The sequence below is a fragment of the Rhineura floridana genome, chromosome 4 (genome assembly GCF_030035675.1).
Source record: "Rhineura floridana isolate rRhiFlo1 chromosome 4, rRhiFlo1.hap2, whole genome shotgun sequence".
Lineage (NCBI taxonomy): Eukaryota > Metazoa > Chordata > Lepidosauria > Squamata > Rhineuridae > Rhineura > Rhineura floridana.
This window is the reverse complement of record NC_084483.1, coordinates 105929215-105956724: the sequence shown is the minus strand read 5'-3', so window position 1 is coordinate 105956724 and position 27510 is coordinate 105929215. Positions and strand designations below refer to the sequence as shown.

Sequence of the window (27510 nt, the reverse complement as noted above, 5' to 3'; positions counted from 1 at the left end):
CCAATCTCCCCTGGCTTTTGACAGCAGACAGTACTTGTCAGACTTTTTTCCACAACCATGGGAACTGAAAACTTTGTGCTGCTTAAGACGGTTGAAACTTTTCAGAAGTTTGCACATGCCACCAGATTCTATGAGACTGATTTCATGATACGTGATGGTGTGACTGCCGCTATGCACATTTCTAAACCCTTCTGTTCATTGAGGCAGAGTTTCATGTAGGGAAAAGCTATAAGCAATAAAAGATTTAAGGATGATGGTGGAACCAAAAGGCAATGACTAAGAATCAATTTCTGAAAGAAAGACATTTAATGCAACTTACCATTTGTCAAGCGGTCAAACAGGAAAATATCAAAATCCCACATTTCCACTTTGGATAGCATATACTGGAAATATAAATATAAAATGCAGAAGGACTGTGTGCAAACTAAGCTTAAACAGCTTTGCATTAAAGCAGTACTTTTACTTATAAATTATGGGGCTCATGGTTGTCAGGAAGCAATGCACCCGATTTAGAAATTCTGCCTTCTGAACTCATAGATGTGGAGGTGAGGTGCTGCCAATATCTAGAGGGCCATTGATTCCACATCCCTGTTGTAAGGAATAGCAATTTGGATATTCAGTGAGACATCATAACAATATTGAACTCTTCAACAGTATATTATCATTTTTCACATTAAGTGTCATAGGGTGCTTCCAGACTGTCACTATTTTGGGATGGGATTCAGTCACATATCAAATTCAGATTGCACAATTATAGTTGATTGGGAGGCCTTGAGCAGCAAACCCACTTCCCCAAAAGATCAGACATTTGGCAAGAAGGAAAGTTTGGGATAACAGTTTTTTGACACAATGTCATCTAATCTCTCCACAAAAAAATCATAATTAACATTAATTAAATAGCCATTGTTGTCTAATCTACCTACAAACAAATCAGGATGAGTGCTCAATAAACAGATCACCTGAAAGCGCCCATAGAAACTGTAGAAAAATTGTCTGTCCTGAACTGTTTATTTTTATTCCATCCCAGTAGATCATATATCCTAGAAATAATTCTTTAGCATAACCCTTAAGCTAAATAAAGTATGGTTCATATTGGAGAAAAACTATAATAAGAATCATTGTCTGAAAGATTTCACAGTTTCTGGTGTCTACTTTTCACTTAAAACTTCATAGACTTCAGAAATATATTCCTTTATATATTTTCATATATATTTGCACATCAGAACAATCTGTTTTTTAGAAAAGAAAAGGAAGCTTCTCAACTGAAAGCTCAACATCGTGCCATCCAACATTATACAGATGAGAACAGGGACACATTTGTAATACCCCAAACTGTCAGATCAAGTAACACTGTTTAAACTTCCTGCTATCCAATTACATATTGCTGAAAACCTCAACTTAGTCTGCTCTTTGGTTTATTAATTTACATTGCAATACCTTATCCAGTGTTCTTTTAAAAATCATGAAGGCATTTGTCCTTTTGGTTAAATATATGCCAGAACAGGCATAGCCAACATGGTGCCCTCCAGATCCAGATGTTGTTGAACTATACAGCTTGCATCATTCACGACTATTGGCCATGCTGGCTGGGACTGGTAGGATCTATAGTCCAACATCTGGAGAGCACCATGTTGGCTACCCTTATGCTAGAGCATATTTCCCCTCTCCCAGGAGCCCCCCATAACTCTACATTAAATCAGGAGGGGCCTCCAACCCATCAGAGGCTGATTACAGGCGGAAGGAGGAGATGGGAACCTTTCCTTCCATGAACTTGTTTATATTAAATTATCTTCAGATCCAAAACCCCATATCTAACATAAGGTTCATGTTAAAGGTGAATCTTCTTAGGTTGATCTCTTTGTTACATTTAGAATCTTAAGCCTTTAGTTGCCTATCTGTAAGAAATGTGTTGCAGATGTCTCTTACCCTTGCTTGACCAAGGTAGTCTTCATCCAATAAGTACAGTGACGCTTGTGGTACGATTCCACGCAGCAGCCTGGATGCATGGAAATATCTCTGAAAGCTTAACAGTCTTTTTACCTTTTTCTTTGTTCCAATTTCCCCTGAGTAAATGGTATCTGCAGAAAACAATTGGTACAAAGATCTTGACTAAACCAACAAGCTGGAACTCAATGAAGATCTGATCTTGGTCGCCTATGTTAAAAATGCAAAAGTAGCATGGAGGGTGGGACTTTCTCCGCCAACCCACCATAAATCAGATACATTTTGACTAATTCTCCCAAGGGCAACAATAAAATACACAATAAGCTCTCAAAGATATGGAACATCAAAGCATACATGCTGTAACATTTTCTACTGGCAAAACAAATCTAACAAAGAATTATTTAAGCTTATCCTCATGGCATTTCAGTGAATAACAAAAAAGAGATGTATGATCCAGGACACCCTGGACCCACAACCAGTATGAATATTTGATAGAACAATGTACTAGGGGATGCTGTAAAGCTCCATCCCATCCTCCATATTGAGGGAAAGACTGGAAGAGAGAAACTACACCAAATTTTAAACAGAATGAAACATCTTCTGCAGTCACAATTTTGTAAACAACAGAACCAGAGCTTGGAAAAGTTACTCTTTTTTTAACTACAACTCCCATCAGCCCCAGCCAACATGGCCACTGGATTGAGCTGATGAGAGTTGTAGTTCAAAAAAGTAACTTTTCCAAGCTCTGAACAGAATTATGCACAATATCCTCAAAATGCATGTTACATTCAATTAACATAATAGTGGCAATAGTAACTTTTTTCCTAAGGATGATTGCTGCACAGGGTTGGTTTTAATTGGGATCACAGCCAGTGAGGGAAGGGTTAAGTCTTCCTCACTCCCATTCTATGGTCCTGATGGAAATTACTCCCATGCTCAGTATTCTTTTTAAAACCACATTGACAATGCTACAAACTACACATATGCCCTGTCACTTACAGTGTAATATCTGTATGAAGATGTGTTCAATTTGCAATATAGGAATGACCATGCTAAAACTTCTGCTTTTGACTAAACACACATCTCGAAGCTTCAGGATGGTGATAATGATGATATAAATTATAATTCAAGACATCTTTATGGCTTCCAGTTGTTTTCCGAGCCCAATTCAAGGTGTTGGTATTGACCTTTAAATCCCTATACGGTTTCGGCCCAGTTTATCTCACGGAGCGCCTTCAACGCCACCAATTATGCCGCCCGACAAGATCGGCCACACAGGGCCTTCTCTCAATCCCGCCAACAAAAACAGCCAGATTGGCGGGTACAAGAGAGAGGGCTTCTCAGTGGCGGCCCCCACTCTTTGGAACTCCCTCCCACAAGATCTCCGGCATGCCTCTTCCCTAAATGTATTTCGGAAAGCCTTAAAGACCTGGCTTTTTCAGCAGGCCTTCGGGGTATCCGGGGAGGGTTAATCGATATAATTGTAATGCCTCCTACCCAGTTTTAATATTGTTGTTGTAGATCTATTGTTTTTATTGTATTACTGTATTTTATTAATTGTATTTTAATAATTTTGTAAGTCGCCTAGAGTGGCCATTGGCCAGATAGGCGACGAAGAAATTAAATTTATTATTATTATTATTATTATTATCCCAACAAATGACACACAGGCTATTTTAAGACTGGGGCAATTGTCTTGGACCTCATATATGGAGAAGCCCAAAACAACCAAGACAAACAGGACTACGTTTCAGTGTTTGAAGATTAAATTTAGTGGGGAAGCCACCAAAATTAACAATATTGCACAGGCCAGATTGGTTAAAGGCACGTCACTCTCATCTTCATTCAGCATGTGTTTGGGACACCTCATCATACATTAACAGCTGAATCCACAAGCAAATTAAGGTAAAGTATAGCAAACTTTGGTTTAGTTCTACTGACTTAAGAAAGAGTGTTGATTTGGCTTTGAGTTGCCATTAAACCCCAGAAGAACCTGTTGATCATCCTGCAAATACAACTGTAACATAGAACTCACATTGTGTCGCAATTATAAATGTGGACAGATAAAGGATTTTCAGATTGAGCATCTCAAACTAGCTACTTAATTCTTATCTGAGGTTTTATAATAAGGTACATTTCAAAGTGTAAAAATATGGCTGATTAAGAGCAACTGAAAGGAAATATTCCTTCTTCCCTGTTCCTGCTCCTCCTTAAGGAAAATGAACACAACCTGCAATAACAGAAAAACCTACTTTTCATTTATCATCTTAATGGCTCTTTCACGTTCTCTGTCTTTGTGTGAGTTGGAAAATCTCAGTGTTATCAGAACACCCTTTTCCTTTGAACAGAAGGTCAGGTAACAAATTAAATTCATAACTTGCTTTAAAGGGAATATATATATTATAGTAAAACATACATGGAAATGGATCAAGTGACTAGTCAGTTTCTTGTGCAAATAACGTCCAAGTAATATAAATTATTTTTATAACATTAGAAAAGTAATCTTTTGTTTGCAAGTTAACACTCAAACATTATTTTAGTGAATAAAAATACCCCAACAAGTTGATTTGGTTTTCCCAGATTAAAGTATACTGAAGACTCAAATCTACTTTCCACAACAGTTTCAACTATACAAAACGCTGGTAAGAATTTGAAAAATGTAGGAATCTTTATCCTAGCAGAATTCCTTAAGGAATCCCACACAAAGATCCCATTACAATGTCCTGTTTCATGGTATTTCAGCTTTTCTTGTATATCTTCTAGCTAAAAGCATTGCCAGATGCATTAATAGTGCAACCCCATACATGTCTAATCAGATGTAAGTCCCTTTACATTTGATAGGACACACCTAAGTAAATGTGTATAGGATTGCAACCTAACAAATTAATATCCAAGTGAATGGGAGGTTTGAACATTTGACTAGTATTTCATTTTATTATTGGTATTAGAGAACCAAGAACTCTGGCAAAAGAAATGCAAGAAGACAATAAGGGATGCTAAAAAAGAATTTGAGGAGCACATTGCTAAGAACATAAAAACCAACAACAAAAAATTCTATAAATACATTCAAAGCAGGAGACCATCTAGGGAGGCGATTGGACCCTTGGATGATAAGGGAGTCAAAGGTGTACTAAAGAACGATAAGGAGATTGCAGAGAAGCTAAATGAATTCTTTGCATCTGTCTTCACAGTGGAAGATATAGGGCAGATCCCTGAACCTGAACTAACATTTGCAGGAAGGGATTCTGAGGAACTGAGACAAATAGTGGTAACGAGAGAGGAAGTTCTAGGCTTAATGGACAATATAAAAACTGACAAATCACCGGGCCCGGATGGCATCCACCCGAGAGTTCTCAAAGAACTCAAAGGTGAAATTGCTGATCTGCTAACTAAAATATGTAACTTGTCCCTCGGGTCCTCCTCCGTGCCTGAGGACTGGAAAGTGGCAAATGTAACGCCAATCTTCAAAAAGGGATCCAGAGGGGATCCCGGAAATTACAGGCCAGTTAGCTTAACTTCTGTCCCTGGAAAACTGGTAGAAAGTATTCATAAAGCTAGATTAACTAAGCACATAGAAGAACAAGCCTTGCTGAAGCAGAGCCAGCATGGCTTCTGCAAGGGAAAGTCCTGTCTCAGTAACCTATTAGAATTCTTTGAGAGTGTCAACAAGCATATAGATAGAGGTGATCCAGTGGACATAGTGTACTTAGACTTTCAAAAAGCGTTTGACAAGGTACCTCACTAAAGGTTTCTGAGGAAGCTTAGCAGTCATGGAATAAGAGGAGAGGTCCTCTTGTGGATAAGGAATTGGTTAAGAAGCAGAAAGCAGAGAGTAGGAATAAACGGACAGTTCTCCCAATGGAGGGCTGTAGAAAGTGGAGTCCCTCAAGGATCGGTATTGGGACCTGTACTTTTCAACTTGTTCATTAATGACCTAGAATTAGGAGTGAGCAGTGAAGTGGCCAAGTTTGCTGACGACACTAAATTGTTCAGGGTTGTTAAAACAAAAAGGGATTGCGAAGAGCTCCAAAAAGACCTCTCCAAACTGAGTGAATGGGCGGAAAAATGGCAAATGCAATTCAATATAAACAAGTGTAAAATTATGCATATTGGAGCAAAAAATCTGAATTTCACATATACGCTCATGGGGTCTGAACTGGCGGTGACTGACCAGGAGAGAGACCTCGGGGTTGTAGTGGATGAAAATGTCGACCCAGTGTGCGGCAGCTGTGAAAAAGGCAAATTCCATGCTAGCAATAATTAGGAAAGGTATTGAAAATAAAACAGCCGATATCATAATGCCGTTGTATAAATCTATGGTGCGGCCACATTTGGAATACTGTGTACAGTTCTGGTCGCCTCATCTCAAAAAGGATATTCTAGAGTTGGAAAAGGTTCAGAAGAGGGCAACCAGAATGATCAAGGGGATGGAGCGACTCCCTTACGAGGAAAGGTTGCAGCATTTGGGGGTTTTTAGTTTAGAGAAAAGGCGGGTCAGAGGAGACATGATAGAAGTGTATAAAATTATGCATGGCATTGAGAAAGTGGATAGAGAAAAGTTCTTCTCCCTCTCTCATAATACTAGAACTCGTGGACATTCAAAGAAGCTGAATGTTGGAAGATTCAGGACAGACAAAAGGAAGTACTTCTTTACTCAGCGCATAGTTAAACTATGGAATTTGCTCCCACAAGATGCAGTAATGGCCACCAGCTTGGATGTCTTTAAAAGAAGATTAGACAAATTCATGGAGGACAGGGCTATCAATGGCTACTAGCCATGATGGCTGTGCTCTGCCACCCTAGTCAGAGGCAGCATGCTTCTGAAAACCAGTTGCCGGAAGCCTCAGGAGGGGAGAGTGTTCTTGCACTCGGGTCCTGCTTGCAGGCTTCCCCCAGGCACCTGGTTGGCCACTGTGAGAACAGGATGCTGGACTAGATGGGCCACTGGCCTGATCCAGCAGGCTCTTCTTATGTTCTTAAGAAATCTGAAACTGAAATCCAGAAGGTATGCTGGAGTTTCTGTGAATATTCTTTATCTGGTATTTTGCAAAAGCTGAAAGTATGCCTAGATGGGTTTGATACCAGATATTAATGTTAGTGCTTTCAAACCCTGCAAGTCACATATGCTGTGTCCTTCAGCCTGGCCAGTTCTTTACTGTGTCCATATTGTTGATAGGCACCAGCATGGCACAGGCTACACTTTCTATGGCAAGAATGGGGATGTCTCAGAGAAAAGATATCTGCTTTTCCCCATGGCATTTTCCCCACCCCAGCTGTACATTAGTGTCTGACTAGGAATGCAAGAAACTGTTATATGGGAGGACACCAGATAGTACATCGTCTGAGCTCCATGATCTAGGTTTAGAATAGCCTGTTTTGCCAAACTAGGCAGAATTTGGTTTTTGCTTCTGAGGAACCTCTAAAATAGTAGAGGCCAGCCTTTCTGGAGGTGAATCACAAGTCATGTCCAAAATTCATTATACTTGAGCCAGGGTTGACTTAAGATATTTTGATACCTAATGTGGAATATCGAAGTGGTTTATCCTCCCAGCTCCAAACTAATATGAAGGAAGAGAGTTTCAAGTCTGAAAATGTAACACAAGAATGTTAATTGCACTTATATAGTTGCTAGCAGGCCTGTGGAGTCGGTATGTCAAACTTTCGATTCCGATTCCTATATTTTTCTACTGTCCCACTCCGACTCCTCTATTTTTCTGCTGTCCGACTCCGACTCCTTCATAAATGGCAAATGTATATTAATTTTTCTACTGCCTGATTCCAACTCTGACTCCTTCATAAATGGCAAATGTATATTAATTTATTAATATTAATAAATTAATATTAATATTATTTTGAAGTCGGAGTCAGTACATTTCTTCCGACTCCACCCAAAATTGCTTCCACCCCAAATTGCTTACGACTCTGACTCCACAGCCCTGGTTGCTAGTCAAAGGAAATCTGCATCCTAGTGTTAATATTTTTAGATATGAAAGTGACTAGGGAGAGAATCTCGTATAACTTGTCTGAATGAACAATAAGGGATGTAGGTCTTGTTATTTATGTGTATTAATAATGGAGAACATTAATATTGTTTCTAAGTGTAACCCCTTTGTTGGGCTGCAGTTTTTGATGCTTAATAATAAGTTCTCGGTTAGGAACATGCATAGGGGAGAGCACTCCCAGTTCTCTTCAGATTGTGCTATGATTCACTAGTCCCACTGCTATTGCACTGCGTGGAATTCCCTCTTGTTCTTAATTAAGGCAATCAAGAATTGTGTGTTGTATCAGTCACTGACAGATTACATCATATGATAATGAAAGCTAATTTTAATCACCACACATGAATCACCGAAAGGATCTGGTTCGGTAATTCACTGAGCAACTTAGTCAGTCAGAGAATTAAATTATTGCTGCCTTACCAGGAGAATCTGTTTTGAAAGCTGGGTTGGGCTAAGCTCCAATAAAAGGGGCAAAAATGGATGATGTAAATTTCTGATACAGAAGCACTATACATCTGAAATTTACACTTTATAGCATACAGATTACCTGTTCTCCTGCAGATAGTTTCATGTTTAGGTTACACACATACCACACCTCTTAATTTGAGAGAATAGAAGGGATGAAAAATTGTAAAACACTATGCTACAGATTCATTAATAATAGTTACAGGCACAATCCAGCCAAAGTTAAGCACTTTAAGTACTGTTGAGTTCAATAGGATTTTAGAGTGCTTAACTATGGCTTGATTATAGCCTGTATCAAAAGCGTATCCTTCATCCTTCATCACATGCTGCTCCTTTGCTTGTATGTGTTGTAAAGGATAACACATACTTTTGGAGTTCCCTATTCTTTGGTTCATAAGCTCAAGGTGCAGTTCTAGCTAATACAATCACACACTAGATCTATGAGAGTATATAGATGTCTTATACACCCTCAGACCCAAGACAATGAGCACACTGACTCATACCAGAGGACAAGAAAAGAGGGATCACAGTCTGGCTTCTCACTTGACATATCTGAATGACTGAGGGGGGAAACCTGACTTTTTCAAGGATGCATTCTAAGATGATGTGACCAGCAGTCATAAACACATAAACCAATTGCTAAATGGGGATACACCCCTAGACCCTCTGAAATATTAACTTTATAGAGGGTTCCCTCCCACTCTGTCTGGAAACCAGCTATTCATTTATGTGGAAGCTTGTGTTAAGGGGAATAAATAGAGTTACCAAAGTACGTCACCAACCTGGGCATTGGTTACTTAGCCAACATTAGATGATAAGAGGAGCACACAATGGGATACCCTAATGCTGTGTTTACTGGAGCTAGTAGAATTAGAAATACCACCTCAGATCCTGGTTTTCCACCTGGGTGAAAGCAATCTGGTAATGCTATCCAAACTTCAGCTGTTATTAATGATTTCCTGGGATTGTCATAATATTATTGCCATTATATTAAGAATCTGTCCTCCATTCCCTGCATGCCAACCAAAACGGAAAGGTTCTGTGAGGCTTAGCACTCTTTCTTCTTGCTGTAAGATATTTGTTTGCTTACAACAATCATCTGCTACATAAAGCATTTCAGATATAGTTTCATTTAAGCATCATACTAACAGTATGTATTTTGAATTTCTGACTTGCATTATTAGATGTGAGAATGCTTTTTTGTAATAGTCATGTGCGTTTTTAGATATATATATTGTAATTCTGTTATATTCTGTTGCTATATTTTGTTGTATTTTTGCTTTGTGTATCATTTGCTTTTATTTTTGTTTTACTTATGTACGTTGCTTGAGTTGAGATTTATTGCTCAACTATGTTACTTAAATGAGGATTATTATTAGCAGCAGCAGCTGTACTGAATGTGGAATTTATATTGATTGTTGTTGAAATGTAAACCACTTTGAGAGTTCCTGACATATAAAGTGGTATACAAGTTAAATAAATATAATAAATAAATTATAAAAATATATTAAGAATGTGTGGCTGGAGATGATTTATGGAGACTGTGGGAGGACACAAGGAATCCAGCAGCTATAAACTGTGCACAACAGAATGCTAATTGCAACACTGCCCGGAACATCCACTGGTTGGATGGCCAAACCATATGCCGCCTGGAGATAATTACAGCAGCAGCTCGCCTCTTTCAGGAGACAGTATTCACCTTTCCACAATGGGATGTGATTTGCGCTTGCACAATAGAACCATGAGTTTCCCAAGCATTACAGATTCTATGCAGATAGGAAGGCAATCAAGTAAAGCTAACCCCTTCCCACGATGGTAGAAGGCAGCAGGGGGAGGCACATAGAAGGTGAGGCCTGCGGTGTCTGTAACCAAAAGGCACAGGTGGTGAAGGGACTTCCCAACAGAATTTGGGCAACTACTGGAGGGGGAACTGCACTTGACTAGTGGCAGACTGTCATGAGCGTCATACCTCGCCACAACAGCAGGCTCAGATGTGAGCTGAATGCAAGAGGAACAGAAAAGTGGCACAGACAGCCAGGCTAACTCCTCAGCTGAGTGGGAGTAGGAAAAATCTCCTAAACCCTCTTTGTTTCCTCCATGAGCAGTTTTTGTACAGCCTGTTAGTAAGCAAATAAAGTTGTATCCTAATCTCACCCAACAGCTGGTGTCCTATCTGTCTTTCCAAGCTGTAGTCCTTAGCACCTACTGAAGCTACGGCTAAGGTACACAAAACTGCATATGCATTATTTTCCACCAGTTACCCTTTTCTCTGCTGATATCCCTTCTGCTGAAATTTAGTTTATAAGCTTTTCAAGGCAGTTATCTCCCCTTTTGCTTATGTTGCTCTGTAGAAGGTATTAGGAGCAAGGCTTTCTCTGTGGTAGCCCTAGAGCTGTGGGATATCCTCCCTATCTCCAGGGGGTCCACTTTATGTCTGTCATTTCAGAGATGCGTAAAACCTTTATTTATTTATCTGAAGTGCAGGGTCCTTTTGTTATAGTCACAGCCACACCCCTCCTCTTTTTTTGCTGCTCAGTTGAGAATGAGTTCCTTGTTAACACCACCTTCCACAGCAGATGACCCTAAGAGGCAAGCAGCATGAAAGAGGAGAGTGTTAGATACCGAGAAGATCCTTCTCAATGGCTGACTCACCTCCTTTCACCCCGATTGGCTCCAATCAGCAGGAAAGGACAAGAAAGCATGTTAGAAGACTTGTCTCAGTGGCTAACATATTCCTTTTTCATGCTGACTGGCTCATAGGATGTTGGAGACATAGGGATCCTGCTGGAACCCTGCTCCCCCAAAAGTAAGGAATCTAAGACCTCCCAAGGCCCTGGATGATGATACCCCTTCTACTGAGACTTTGGGATCAAGGCTGTTACAGGAATACCCCGCTATACGGACCTTCACTTAACGTACACTCACTTTTAAGGACATACTCCATACTCCACCATGCCCCTGTTTACGTATGCTTGCTTGACACAACAGTGCGTGGGGGTGGAAATAGACGCGATCGCGCCACTGCAAATCAGCTGGGAGGTGCGATCGCGATTAGCTGAGAGGCGCGGCAGCGCAGCAGCAGAGGCTTGAGCATGGGCCTTTGAGGCTCCGCATGAAGGAGAGGTAAAAAAAGTTTTAAAAGGTAGTGCTTCACTTTAAGGACATTTTCGGTTTACGTACTCGCTCTGGTCCCATTGAGTATGTTAATGCGAGGTATTCCTGTATATTGTTAGCTGCTGCTTAGGTATGCTTTAGGATTCTTTGACTTATAAAAAAAATGGTTTGAGAACACAAAAAGTGGCATATAAATGCCCATAAACAAACTTCTGCATTCAGTGCCAGTACAATAATAACATGGTACTTCGCAGCCATAGAAGATGTTCACCATGCCTGCTGGGTAACAACAGGCATGGTAATATGTATTGGCTACAATGAAACACCTGGTTCCCTGATCTGTCGATAAATTCCAGCATCTGGAAACATTGTTCAGAGTTCATGCATGCATCAAGTACTAGGTAAGCAGTTGTTACTTATTGTCACAGCTCAGGTAAAATAATTTATGAATGTGAAATTTAATTTATGAATGTGAAAATATTTCTTAAACCTTTTTTGAATATCAACTTGAATAATGACTTTTTTTAAAAAAAAATCCCTCTTTCCCATAAGTGATGTACTTACTGTTGAGAAGGCGGAAGTCTATAAACGGGTAGGAACCACGTCGCTCAGAGAGAACCCCTGTCTGACCTCTCAGCCGTGCATCTCCTGCAAAACATGAACATTCAGCCAAGATTTTAGAGACACATTTTCTTTCTAGAGAATGTTAATAAACCTTATTAAGCAGCAAGCTTATTCATAGCAAAATAATGTGCCTATGAAGCAAAGTTTAATTTGCTATATTAAACGATGTCCTAAAACAGGGATGGTGAACCTTTTTCAGCCCAAGGTCTGCATTTCCTTGTGACCAACCATCCGGTTAGACGTAAAAAGTCTTAAGTAATTAAATCTACAGCCATCTGTGCACATTTGGTGTTCCTATGCTACCCCACTGCTCATAAAATTAGCACTGATCATCTGTTGGAGGGTAAAAGGAAGTGTGGCCACTGAACACAAAATAGAGGCACACTTACTGTTCTGCCGGTTCCAATGCATCTCTAATTCTCTTTTCTGAAAATGGGGACACACAATACTAGTCAAACCCACCCCTTTTTACTGAAAACCTGGTGGGATCAGCTTGAGTATGTTTTTTGGTTACTTCAGCTTCAAACAAATTTCATAACTGATCGGGTTGGCAGATCAACCCATTACCCTTCCAGATGTGGCTGATGGAAACCACAGCTTTGGGGTAGCTGATTAGTGTGCTTACTGCCTTAGACTCTTTATGCAAAAAACCTTTTCAGTACAATCGTGAGAAACAAATTCTTTGCAAACTTCATGTTTGTTAATTACAATTGTGCAATAGGTAACTGACAATACAGTGACAGAGTCCAAGAAATTTTAGTAATTTCCCTCTTAAGAAAAAATTCAAGAATTCCATATCCCTGGAAATTCATGTCTGTGTCTGTATCTGGTTAGCAAAAAAAGCACATACTGAAAAAGATTTTAACAGCTCTTCCCTAGGGTCCTTGACTGTTGCTCATTGATCAGTTAGTTAAAAATAGTGTGTGGTATTCAATTAAAGTCCTAGTCAGAGTAGACCCACTGAAATTAATGAACCTAAGTTAGTCATTTCTATTAATTTCAGTGGGCCTACTCTGAGTAGAACTAGCACTGAATAGCACCCAGTAAACTTAGCTGTTGCTCTCATGTATCTCTAGGCTGATTCTAATTTTTATTTCACTAAAAAAATACTTGGGGTGAAATACTAATGCAAAATCTTCCTTGAAGATCTGCAAGCAGGAGCCTATATTCCTGCTATCTCTAATTCAAGGTTCCTTCCTGCAAAATTAACAAGCATTTTGCATGCCAACATTTATTTATGTAAAAATTTTCATCCCATTCTTCAGCCAAAAATGCTCCCAGAGTGATTTACATTTTTAAAAAGCCTCAAGACATGACACAAAAGGAAAAAGGGAGGAGGAAAAAGCAATCTCCGGCACCAATTTTTAAAGTTACACTTCTTATAAATACTAGCTCGTAATATTTTCAGAGGTATTTCTCAAAACAGTTTTAAAAGGAAAAGTATTCCTCTGAAATCACCCCTCTTTGGCCCCAATCTGACTACAATTACACATGACAAATTGTTCTATAAATATGTACTCTCACACAAATCCTGCTGTGTGTCAGTTGCTAGATCAGAAACAGGCATAAATCAAATGGACATTCAGAGGTATATCCAAGTCTAGATGCTGCCGATTGACACCGCATTGCTTTTAACAGAATTCACTAATAGGCAAAAGCAAACAAGCATGTGGTTTAAGAACGTACCCATAGCCAACAGATATTCTATCAAATTTTAAAAAGCAGGGAAATTGGGTAGCTATAGTGAATGCATCAGAAAGTGGATTAGACTGTGAAAGACCAACCCAAATTGTGTTTGCATTTTGACAAATTTGTAGGAATATCTCAGAGAGGAGGTCAGGTCTCCTGCTTCCCTGGTGCATTCACTATAGCTGCCCAATTTCCCTGCTTTTTAAAGTTTCATAGAAACATCTGTGGGCTACAGGTATGTTGCTAAACTGCAATGATTTTTTTGCCTATTAGTTAATTTCTCTGTTTTTTAATCCAGGAGGTGAGAAATGAGATCCTGTGCAAGTTTGCTGAGAATGGACTGATCATTTACATGCTTCTTGAGTTTAATGGGATTTATTCCCCTGCAATCATGTTTAGGATAAGTGAAACTGACCATGGTGGAGGAGGAGGAAGGGCAGGGGGGGGGATGGAAGCGGGGGGGGAGGGCAGGTTTGTTCATTTGCATGCTTTTTGAGTTCAGTGGGACTTTCTCTCCTGCAATCATACTTAGGATAGATGAAACTGACCATGGGGGAAGGATGGAGGGTAGGAATAGGCACGGGAGGAGATTGGGTGGGTGGGCACTGGGCAGGGGGAAAGGCCTTTTCCTTTCCAAAAGGAAAATATTGTTAATATTATTTTTGGGGTTTCCCTACTTTTGTATTCTACAGCAGACACATGTAGTCTCCCACCCATATTTAAACCAAAGCTGTCTCTGGCCACATCCACACCAGACATGTATTCCACTTCAAACAGTCATGGCTTCTCCCAAAGAATCCTGGAAAGTGGAGTTTGTGAAGGGTTCTGAGAGCTGCTGGCAACACCTCATTCCTCTCACAAAGCTACAATCCCCAGAAATCTCTGGGAAGGGGGACTGACTGTTAAACCACTCGGGTCACTGGAGCTCTGTCAGGAATAGAAGCCTCCTAAAAACTCTCAACACCCTTCACAAACTACACTTCGCAGGATTCTTTGGGGGAAGCCATGCCTGTCTAAAGTGGAATAAATGTCTGGCATGCATGTGGCCCCCTGCTTAGCGAAGCTAAACAGCTGTTAGTCTGGCTTTTAGAACACTGACATCTTACTGAGCATGCCTGCACTATCATAGAGTCCAATGTTAAATTTCTTATATTAATTAAAAATCAGCCATGTATTTTTTTAACTTTTAAACTGCAGAAGATGAAGGTCAGGGTATGGGACAAGGTCAGTAATAGGATTACAGGTACTCTGTGAACATGGCTGATCTTTAATTTCAACAAATTATGAGACCACTTTGAACTCTCAATTCTCTCTGGGTGTTTTGTGTATTGTCATGAAAACTTAGAGGGTTGTTAAGCGTTTCTGAGTTCAGAACTGTAAGTTTTGCAAGATTTTGTTTTGAAATGAGCTTATGGGAAGCAGCAGAATGGCATGGGGGTATTTTCAATTTAACAAGGGGGGAATGCGAAAAATCCATGCTGGCTATTGTATACAGCCACTCTCATGGCTAGATAATACACATCTGAATGTGCATCCCTATTCAAAGCCTGGTATAATTAGTCACATGTAAACACTTTTAAATGTGTGACTATAGTTGGATCTGGTTAACTGTTCCTCATGCCTTCTCTTTGGAGGTTACCATTTATTACCTTTTATGTTTCTCAAGTGCAGGAATTAATGGAGTGGAAAGGAGATTTGTGTGTTAATAAGAATCCATGAGGGCATAAATGGGGTAGTGGGTGCATGTGTACCAGTCCTGCCCTCAACATCCCAGGCATGCCTGGCACATTCACTTCATCCCCAAACTTCCCACATTAAGCAAGGTCTGAAAGGAGGCTGGTAAGCATGTTTAGCTGATCATACTTACACAAAACCTCATTGTAAGAAACTCTGGCAGTGCAGTGATCCGAATCACAGGGAGATGTCTAACCACATTCAGTTGAATGCACAATCTCCCTGCAGACCTTCCCGCACAGCACAGCAAGGTCAGGGTGGAACAAATACAGCCAGTTTAAGTCCGCATGCTCTTTTGACTGCATGAATAGGGCTGACATCTATCAATAAATTAGATAAGCATGCAACATGACATCTGATTTTTCAATTCCTAAGCAGTAACTGAACATTTCTTTATGGCATGTATTTGTGAGTCTCCTCTCCCATCATCTTTGGTGCTTTATTAGGCTTCTTCTTATATAAAAATATTTGTGTCTAATACCATTTAATGTGTTAACCACTACATAATGTCTCCATGCTGAAATTAAACCCTGTTGCCCAGATAGTGCATCTGTTGTAGGGAAATTCAAATCATTATATTTTTCACTAGAATATTTGATCTTATGCCCACCCCTAGTGAAATGTGGTTGAAGTAGTGTCACAGGTGCATATTGGCTAGTGCCCTGGACATCAAAGAATCATACAATAGTTAAGTTGGAAGGAGCCGCTAAGGCCATCGAGTCCAACCCCTTGCTCAATGCAGGAATCCAAGGCAACACTTCCCATATGTGACATTTTATATTGTAGAAACTTAACATTTTATATTGTAGGAACTTAACATTTTATATTGTAGGAACTTAACTTCTTCAGAGGCTGACCTGGGGGGGACTTCTCTCCTATTCTTTTTTGTTATTTATTTTGTGGGAGTTCACTATTCTTTCTGTATTGCTGCAACGCATACTTTCCATGATTGCAAAAACAAAACCCTAACAAAATGGCAAAAGGGCAATCTGCCCACATCATTTCTGTTACATGTTCCTGGTCACCACTGACTCTGTCTGTATACAGAAAAGTGCTGAGTGGAAATCACATGCTGAGTACTTGCAAAAGTTACAGCCCAGATAAGGATTGTTTAGCACAGGGAGCCCATTTTCAATAGTATCCCCATAGCAACTGTGACATATGTTCCAGCCTTAAGATTTCTTAACACTAATAGGAGCATCACTAACTGTAGGAATCTGTATCTGCATTCTAGGCTTTCTTGTGTGTATTCCACCTTCCTGTCTCATTTCTTCAAAGTAGAATGGACACTGCATTCAAGTATGCCTAATTTTCTTTTAAATCAGCTTCCCTTAAAAAGGAAGGCTTCTGTAGAAAAAAAGCAGGAAACTATGATTTTGAAAAGCCAGCGTTGTTTCAGCCCCATTGTATTGCACAGCAATAACAAACACAGAGAAATAGAAAAGGTAGTTTCTCTTCTGCTTGTTGAAGCTGAAACCAAAAGATACCACTCTAGAATGTTTAATGTTACAAATAGCTACTTTTCTGTCAGAGCCAACTGCTAGGGCAGCCGCTGGGTCCCCCAGAGGGGACATTTCTTGGATTAATCTGTTGTCCACCTGGCATTTCACTTTGTCTCTGTTTAATAAAAATCTGTGCTAGGTAGCAGAGTTTTTGTTTTTAATATGGCTTATTATGTAACTGTCAGCTAGGGTGGATACACTGATGAGAGCTTACTGTTACTGGAACATCAACTAAATGATAAAAAACAAGCAGCTGGCTATAGCTGAAGTGTCAAGGTCAATGTGGGATGTGGAGAAGAAAGCAAGACAAGAATGAAACATGGCTTGAAACATCATCAGCTAAGAACAGAGCTATGGAATGCATTGAGGCTATACACCAAAAAATATCTTGAGCTGGATGGCATTTATTTATTTATTTATTTATTGTATTTATATACCACCCTATAGCCGAAGCTCTCAAGGCGGTTTACAGTAACTAATGGTAGAGATGTTTTATTATTTAATTTTAATGGCACCTGATTCACCTAATACATATGTAATGTTGAGGAATATGAATTCCAAACAGCTGCATTTTGTGGGTGTGCCACACTTGTTACAATAAACCTAGTTAAAATGGCTATCCTTTAAAAAATCTTACTCTGTGTGGGTGTAAAGAAACAATGAGAACTAAGGCTCTAATCATATCCTCCTTTATCTGGACTTAATTCTGAGTAGACATGGTCAGGATTACACTGTAAGAAACAACTGATGTGATCTATCATAATATATGTGGAACCCATTTTTTCACACGTTCTTAATGATATTCACAAACCCCACCTTGGACTTCTCCCTTTAATTGCCCGCCCACTTAGCCTTCTGAAACCTGTTGCTAAGGGGGGCATCACAAAAAGTAAAAGCCCTTTGGTCTCTGTAATTGAAGCACTGCAAAGGATCCAATCTAGGTATAACACTAATAGCAAGTTAAGAACACAACATAAAAAGAACCTGCTGGATCAGGGCAAACGCCCATTTAGTCCAGCATCTTGTTCTCAAAGTGGTCAATCAGATGCCTATGGGAAACCTGCAAGCAGGACCTGGGTGCAACAGCCCTCTCCCCACCTGTTTCCCAGCAACTGGTATTCAGAGGCATGTTGCCTCTGACAGTAGAGGTAAAACACAGTCAATGGGGCTAGCAGCCATTGATAGCATTATACACCATGAATTTGTCTATGCAGATGCAACTAAAATATTCCACATCTAGTTAAAACATGTGCTGTAAGCAAATCAGAAATGATTTTTAAAAGCCTAACTTTGTTTGAACCCATAATAGTGTATTCTGCATAACTGCAGGATTTGGCATCCTAAGAATACCACACTACATTTTTGTTAATGTAAGGCAAGATCATAAACCAGTCACAGAAAACATTTACGTTCTGTTAATTCCAAAGGGAGAGATTCAAACACATGTTTAATCTTCCATTTAAATAAATGGGAACTAAAAAGCCTTCAATTTGGATGGATTGTGTTTCAAGTTTCTAGCTGTCATGGTTGTGAAAATGAACTTGAAAATGCAAAGGATTTCCTGGTGAAACATCAGAGGCAGAAAAGAACCAGAGTGGCTTGGTATGAATGTTTTTCATTCCAGTTATATACTGTAATATAGAGGTCTTCAACTGGTGGGTCAGAATCCACTTCTGGGTCATGGCCTGATCTTAGGTGGATCATAGCAGCAACACCGCTACCATAAAAATATATGTTGACAGAATTGTAAAATGGGTCCCCAAATGCTTGTTTCTGTTAAAGGTGAGTCTCCAGTCTGTAAAACCTGATGAGTACTGAGCTAGAATATTACACAGAGTTTTAACAAAATCTCACTTTTGTTTCTGAAAAAAAAAAACTTCCTCGTATCTAAAATAAATTGCACTGCTGTGGAGACTGAAAAGGCAGTGCTGTGAAAAAGTAAGATAACTGGCATATCACAACTATATTTGAACTCCATTGCTGCATTTTACCATGATGTAGACCAGGTGTGGGGAACCTTTGGCCCTCTAGATGTTGCTGAACTACAATTCCCAGCTCCAGCAATGCCTGGGGATTATGGGAGATGCAGTTCAGCAATACCCAGAGGGCCAAAGGTTCCCCACACCTGACACAGACTGACCACAAGACCTAGTTTGTTCCTCCAATCAATAATCAACAGAAGAATATTAAAGGATGCCAGATAATATATGGAATTCAGCTTTTGAGGTCAAAGAATTTATACTTTTTATTTTTTACATGCAAGCTGAAGGAAGGAACTAAACTGCTCGCTTAGCAACAGATAATGCACTGTGTTACTATGGCAACTTTGCAGCCAGGGCTTCATTAGAATACTTCTAACATGTTTCATTGCTATAATACATTTTATTAATTATGTAAATACTGGTTGATGACTCTTCATTTTGCCTTTGTAAAATTCCTTTCACAGGAAGAACAATGTTCACATATACCGATGCACAGACCTTTTAAAGCACATTTTTAAAATTTATTTATTATTTGATTTATATCCCACCCTTCCTCCTGGCAGGAGCCCAGGGCAGGATATAACTCAAATAATAAATAAATCAATAATAACATCTAACGCACATTTAAATAATATAAATTCTCCCAAAGAATTTTGTTAGTTTGTTAAGGTTGCTGGGAATTTGTAGGTTTGTGAGGGGGAAACTACAGTTCCCAGGATTCTTTGGGGGAAGTCATGCGATTTAAATGTATGGTGTGAATCTAAAAACATGCTTAACATTGCCAGTTTTAATTTCAAAGGCAAGAAGCTGTGGAGCCCAAGTGTGGGACCATGCTCTCGATCTGGGACTGACCCTGACTCTGCACCAATTGATGGGCCCAAATCCCCCCATCTTCTATTTACCCTCAAAGGGTTTAGTAAAGACACTGTGCACAGGAAAGTTCCCCATCTATGCATGACTTGCCAGCAATCCTAAAAACTGATTCAGTACAGTAGGGCCCCGCTTCTCGGCATTCTGCTAATATGGACGTTTTCTTCGGGGGAAGGGGGGCCATGGGCATGCATCCGGACCAAGGGAGGGACGACCGCTGACCTGGTGGGCTGATGCGAGCAGCATACTAGTTTCAGGAAAGAGTGACTCCCTCCTCACTCGGGGAGGTAAGCAATTTTAAGGTAAGCAATGTGTGTGCACCTACCAGACAGGTGGGGGAGGCGGGAGGTCGGGCGGGTGAATGAGCAATCGAACAGGGGGACAGCAAGCAGGCACAGGCGGGCAGGCAGTTGTGGCTGCCCGGAGAGATGGCTCTTCTTGCCGACGTGGTGCATGTGGGGAACTGCAGGCACCGGTGCTTGTTTGGGTGGGTGTCAGAAGTCTGTGGAGGTGACTTCCTCTGCCCTTCCTTTCTCATCTTGAGGCACGCATCTGCGGCCCAAAGTCTTTTACCAGAGCTTTCAGCTGCAGATCCAGTTGGCTGGGGGGGGGAGAGGCTTTGTCCTTATGCAGCTGCCTCAGGGCTTGCTACTGCGGCTCTAGGATCCCTATCGGAGCTTGCGGCTGCAACTCTGTTTGACTGTGGGGGGGGAGCAGCTGTCCACTCCCTATGTTTCAGCCGGGGCTTGGGGCGCCTCTGACAGCCTCTGAAGCCTGCTGCGGAAAGGGAGCACTACTCCCCCACCATAACAAGGGTGAGTGAGCGAGCAAACGGGGTGGGGGGAGGGTGAGTGAGTGGAGGGAGAGAGAGAGGGCAAGCTAGTGAGCAGACAGGGGAGTGGGTGAGGGGGAGGACAAGTGAGGGAGCCAGCAGAGGGCAAGTGGGTGTGGGCAGGCCAGCAAACAGGCAGGCAGCTCCCTCCCTCCAATCTGCAGCAGGGAGCCTGCCGCGGAAGGGGAACACCACTCCCCCACCATAACAAGGGCGAGCGAGCGGGGGCAGGGGGAGAGGGCAAGCGAGCGAGGGAGGGAGCTGGTGGAGGCTTTTATATGCATTTGCAAGTGGAAAAATGCTATGTTCCACTTTTTGGCGGGGGTCTGGAACCTAACCCGCCATATGAGTGGGGCCCTACTGTATTACCTGTTCTCACATGCCTCAGCCAAGCAGGTAGTCTGCCTGTTTCTTCTCAAAGCACTGTTTCTACATTTAAGCAATCTGTTGCCTTATTTGGAGGATGGGAGAAGAAAAGAAGGATATCCTGATTTTAAATGCTGCAAAAGTCTCCTGAGGAGAGGGGATTCATGATGCCAGAAGGCAGCAGGCAATCAGCACTGTACATAGTCAGCTTTGGCGGAAAACTAGTACAACCCATTTTCTCTGGCTTCAGCTTTGGAGAATTAGCATGTGTGACAAGAACATGATGTTTGTGTGTCAAGAGCACAGCAACTCCTCTTTTTAGGTATGTTTCAGACAACTGTCCTTATGCATACCATGAGCCTAAATTGTCCTGTATATGTATCAGAATAAGGAGATAGAATCCTGAGATTGTAGTTGGGAGTGTACCACCTCAGGCTACAAGTGGAAGATGACTCCTTTTTTAATGCTCTTCCATTTAGTAACTTCCTAGAAGAAAAAACACAACCTAGTGCACCAGGGAGAAAAGTTTCTTGACCAGACTTCTTCCTACCATGTTAGTTTTCTATTGGGGGGCAGGGGATTTATTTTCATAAAGGGCAGCATTCAAAAATGTGACCCTTTATGCGCTGCTTCTTTTCCTTGCAAGGAGTTGTTAAAAATGCATCCCCATCAAGCATCTGGGTGATACAGTCTCAATTTACCACTTTATTATTCTGCTGCATATGTAGACTAGGCTATTTTCACCTGTCAATTTACAAATGCTAGCTGAATGTTCCTGCAAATAGTATCACACCAATGTTGTGGTATGCGGCATTGTACCAGTTCAGCAATTGGTGCATTCTCTTCCAAGAGCTTATTTGCAAACACGGCAAAACAGGAACAAACTGAAATTTTCAGAAGTTTAGGCAACTGTTCCCTTCCCAACTGCCTGAAATATCTGTGGATATTTCTTACAAATGATGAATAAATTTATAATTAAGAACTGGCCTGTAGACTAGTTATAGCTTGCAGCAAATCCATGTCCTTTCTCTGTACTCATGGATTTAATGAGTCACACAGCATGCATTTTCCTCCATCATTTTATGCAGATTATATGATTTATATTATCTGTCCATATTAATTTGTGAATTCTACCAAAGACACAACTGGACCTTTTCATTTTTCATCTAATTTTCAAGCACAAGCTTATTTTATTGCATTGCATTTATATCTTCCCTTTCTTCCATCATGGAACCCAAGGTAGCATACAATGTGGTTCCTGGGTGACCCACACAGTCAACAACCAGACCCAGACCTGCTTAGCTTCAGCAAGGTACTGGTCTCACATGCCTTCAGCCCATACAATGCCCTTACCTCAGATATACCTGGAGGGGATTGTCATGGCCCTGTCAGAGGCCTCCTCAGATGAGGATGACTCGGGAGTAACAGCAGCAGACCCAGGAGCAGCAGACCCAGAAGGAGACACGGAGGAGCCTCCTGAGAATCCAGCTCCTTCTCCCCCTCAGCTGCAGAGCACCCCAGATACAGCAGAGGCCCTGCAGCCAGACACAGACAGTAAACAGGATACTCCCCCCTCACCTGCAGAACGTAGACAGCAGAAGGTCAGGCAGAAGAGAGGCAGGCCTGTCTCCTTAAGGTCCAAACGCTGAGGGCTCACACCTGCTGTCAAACCTGCTCCTTATAAGGCACCCCTTGCCTTCAGCTTGTTGCTGACTGCAACGTCAGGTGTGGCTCATGTATACCTAGTTTCCCTGCAGCATCTCTTGGACTGATCCCTTGGCAATTGATCCCGGACCTCTACTGACCTCGCTTCTGGACTTCGGACTTGGAAAGTAAGCTTCAGACAGGCCTGGCCCTTATCAGGTTCCCTCCTCGTTTGCCTGGCAGATTTACAACCAGACTGCCGGCTAAGGACTTTCTTCCCCTGCTAACGACCCAGGCATTTCCAGCCCCACCGGCACTGCTGTCTCAGTGCAGAGCTGACAGGGATGAAGGAAGACAGAAAAGCATGCTGAGCTCCAGGCAACTACTGGAATATTGGGGGAGTAGCAGTTAAATTGTAGAAATTGAGCAAGTAAACTGTGCATAAAGTTGTTGTTGTTATGTACCTTCAAGTCGACTATGACTTATGGTGACCCTATGAATCAACGACCTCGAAGACCATCTGTCATGAACCACCCTGTTCAGATCTTGTAAGTTCAGGTCTGTGGCTTCCTTTATGGAATCAATCCATCTTTTGTTTGGCCTTCCTCTTTTTCTACTCCATGCTGTTTTTCCCAGCATTATTATCTTTTCTAATAAATCATGTCTTCTCATTATGTGTCCAAAGTATGATAACCTCAGTTTCATCATTTTAGCTTCTAGTGATAGTTCTGGTTTAATTTGTTCTAACACCCAATTATTTGTCTTTTTTGTGGTCCATGGTATCTGCAAAGCTCTCCTTCAACACCACATTTCAAATGAGTGGATTTTTCTCTTACCCGCTTTTTTCACTGTCCAATTTTCACATCCATACATAGAGATCGGAAATACCATGGTCTGAATGATCCTGACTTTAGTGTTCAGTGATACATCTTTGCATTTGAGGACCTTTTCTAGTTCTCTCACAGCTGCCCTCCCCAGTCCTAGCCTTCTTCTGATTTCTTGACTATTGTCTCCATTTTGGTTAATGACTGTGCCAAGGTATTGTTAATCCTTGACGAGTTCAATGTCCTTATTGTCAGCTGTCAAGTTACATAAATCTTCTGTTGTCATCACTTTAGTCTTTTTGACATTCAGCTGTAGTCCTGCTTTTGTGCTTTCCTCTTGAACTTTCATCAGCATTCGTTTCAAATCATTACTGGTTTCTGCGAGTAGTATGGTATCGTCTGCATATCTTAAATTATCAATATTTCTCCCTCCAGTATTTATGCCTCTTTCATCTTGGTCCAATCCTGCTTTCCGTATGATATGTTCTGCATATAGATTAAATAAATAGGGTGATAAAATACATCCTTGTCTCACACCCTTTCCTATTTGGAACCAATCAGTTTCTCCACATTCTGTCCTTTCAGTAGCCTCTTGTGCAGAGTATAGGTTGCGCATCAGGACAATCAAATGCTGTGGCACCCCCATTTCTTTTAAAGCATTCCATAGTTTTTCATGATCTACATAGTCAAAGGCTTTGCTGTAATCTATAAAGCACAGGGTGATTTTCTTCTGAAATTCCTTGCTCCGTTCCATTATCCAACGTATGTTTGCAATATGATCTCTGGTGCCTCTTCCCTTTCTAAATCCAGCTTGGACATCTGGCATTTCTCGCTCCATATATGGTAAGAGCCTTTGTTGTAGAATCTTGAACATTAGTTTACTTGCATGGGATATTAAGGCAATAGTTCAATAATTACTGCATTCCCTGGGATCCTCTTTCTTTAGAATTGGGATGTATATGGAACGCTTCCAGTCTATGGGCCATTGTTTAGTTTTCCATATTTCTTGACAGATTTTTGTCAAAATTTGGACAGATTCAGTCTCAGTAACTTGTAGCAATTCTATTGGTATGCCATCTGTTGCTGGTGATTGTTTCCCCCAAGTATTTTAAGAGCAGCTTTTACCTCACATTCTAAATTTTCTGGTTCTTCATCATATGGTTCCTCCGTGAATGAATCTGTCGTCCTGGCATCTCTTTTATAGAGTTCTTCAGTGTATTGCTTCCATCTTCCTTTTATTTTATCTCGGTCAGTCAGTGTGTTCCCATGCTGATTATTCAACATCCCTACTCTTCGTTTAAATTTCCCTTTAATTTCTCTAATCTTTTGGAACAGGGCTCTTGTTGTACCTTTTTTATTTTCCTCTTCTATTTCTTTACAATAATTATTGTAATAGTTTTCTTTGTCCCTACATACTGGCTGCTGTATTATTGCATTTAGGGTTCTGATTACGTTTCTGTCTCCTTTTGCTTTCCTTCTATCTTCAACCATTTAAAGAGTTTCGTCAGTCATCCATTGAGGTCTTTCACTCACGCCAAGTATTGTAATGTTGATGTGTTCCATTTCTTCCTTGACAATTCCTAACTTTCCCTGGATCATGCTTCTCACATTCCATGTTCCTATTGTGTGCGTTGTACAACTCCAGACTCTCCTTTCGATCTGTGCGCATCAGACTCTGGGCTTCAATTTGGCTTTGACCCAGTGGCATCATTAGTCACAGCACTACTCGTACTTGTCCGTTGTTCTTCCCCAGTAGATCACTGAGTGCCTTCTGGCCTGGGGGTTTCATCTTCCAGCAATATCTCGTGTTGTATTTTGAATACTCTGTTCATAGGGTTTTCAGGGTAAGAAATATTCAGAGGTGGTTTATCATTGCCTTCCTCTGAGTCTGGATGCATCTTAGTCTGGTGTCTCAGCTTTGACCACTCCCCCTTGGGTGACCCTGCTAGGAGTCTAGCCTCATGGTCTAGACTCCTGATGGCATTGCTCTCAGCTTCTTTGACACTCAAATGCCTTCACCATGTTAACGCGTGCAAACCGTATGTCTTAAATGTATGGTATGGATGTTTGTTGGGGGGTGACTGTGAAAAAAATTACCATGTTACAGATGTACACACTAATAGGGAAGGAGGAGGAGTCAGTGAAGGAAGCTTCACCACATCTGTCAACAGTGACCGATGAAAGAGTTCCTACAGGGAAGCAAGGTTAAAATATGAAGAAGGAACCCCCCAAAGCCATCTATGAAAAAAATGTTTGGCTGAAAGAATAAAAATGTGCTTCAGACAAAACACATCTGCTCCCAGAAGTTTTGCTTTGGAAACCGAAATTCCATATTCAAATTTGCAGAATTTCAATATTAAGGTTGCAAGACTTTGATTTCTAGCAGAGGTCTGAACATTTGGGCAACGAAAGAACAGAAGAAAGCATGGCTTTAGAAAATCCAACAGCAGCACAAATCACCATTTGATTTCTAATAGGATCACAATTGATTTGCTCAGTAGATTTATCAAGTAAAGCTTTACCCGTTTAACATAGTGGCAAATTTTAGTCAAGGGGGCATTTTATCATTTTTTAAAAAAAATAATTTATATCCTATCCTTCCTCCTAGTAGGGAGTAATTAGTGGTGGCTTCTTTTCAAAGCCATTTAGGGTACAATCCAAATGGTATTTTCAAGGGGTTGAGGAGAGATGGATACTGTGGATCCCTGGCTGAGCAGCTGGGTCCCAGCACAGCCAGGCTATGCCATCAGAACCCCCCCCCCAAGCGCAGCTGCAGCACACCCAGGGGCAGCCGGCCCAAATCTGTTGGAGAAGCCCAGCTTGGCATAGGAAAGCTGATGCAAGGCTCCAAAAAGGGGCATTCCAGGGGCATGTCAGGGAGAGACCGAGGAGAGGGGGGTCTTACGCTACATCCAAGTACCATTCATCTCCATCCTGTGACCTTCCCTGGTCCTGGCAGACTCTATGTCAGGAAAAAGGGTGGTGGAAGGAAACATGCATTTTGTTCCCTTCCACTGCAACCTGCCAGTGCAGCCAGCATCCTCCCCTTCCAGCAGCTCCAGAACAACAACTTGGATTGTTCTGTTAGGCTGTATATACATAACATTTTATTCTAAACTCAATGGAGACTGAATACTTGGTGTTTTTTCTGCGTAGTCCACACACACAACTCCCTGCACCTCATTCCACAGTATTCAAGTTAGCCCCTGACCGTCTGGAGAGGATTTTTGCATGGGTGGTGGTAGAGGAAGCAGATGCAAGGAGGGATGGGAAACTTTCCTTCTATGAATTTCCTCTCAGTTATCTTAGTATTCAAACCATTGCCACAATAATTTTACAATACCCCCAAAAGGTAGACTAGTTTTATTATCCCCATATTGCAAATGAAGTAAGATTGAAGAATGAAGCTGCTTAAGGCTACCTCATGAGCTCATGGCTGAGGCAAGTGATCCAGAAGACCACCTGGGTTATTATTCTATAGCCAGCATAGTTTTTTGTGTTCCACCATGTTAAATTTAAAATACCCCTCATGCCATTCTGCTGCATCCCATAAACTCATTTCAAATTAAAATCGTACAATCCTATAATCCGGAATTCAGAAATGCTTGCTTAACAACTTTCTAAGTTTTAATGGTGATACACAAAACACTCAGAATTGTCCGTCTAAAGTCCAAAATAAGAGTAAAAAAATCCAGACCCTGTTGGACTTCTTTCTGTCAGTGGTCTTATAATTTGCTGAAATTAATTAAAAATCAACCATGTTCACAGAGTACTTGTAATCCTATTACTGACCTTGCCCGGTGTAGTGGTTAAGGTGTTGGACTACGACCTGGGAGACCAGGGTTTGAATCCCCACATAGCCATGAAGCTCACTGGGTGACCTTGGGCCAGTCACTGCCTCTCAGCCTCATGAAAACCCTA

General features: G+C 41.1%; 1 protein-coding gene across 6 annotated transcripts in view; it reads right to left on the bottom strand.

Moving 5' to 3' along the window:
* PDE7B (phosphodiesterase 7B) overlaps positions 1–27510 on the bottom strand; it is a 309082-nt gene that overhangs the window by 48434 nt on the left and 233138 nt on the right. For all 6 annotated transcript variants that reach the window (XM_061623935.1, XM_061623931.1, XM_061623932.1 and 3 more), the window contains 3 exons: positions 12087–12170; positions 1927–2078; positions 320–383 (listed from right to left, as the gene is read on the bottom strand). In XM_061623935.1, the coding sequence (XP_061479919.1) occupies positions 320–383; positions 1927–2078; positions 12087–12170 (300 nt within the window). The remainder of the gene's footprint in view (positions 1–319; positions 384–1926; positions 2079–12086; positions 12171–27510) is intronic.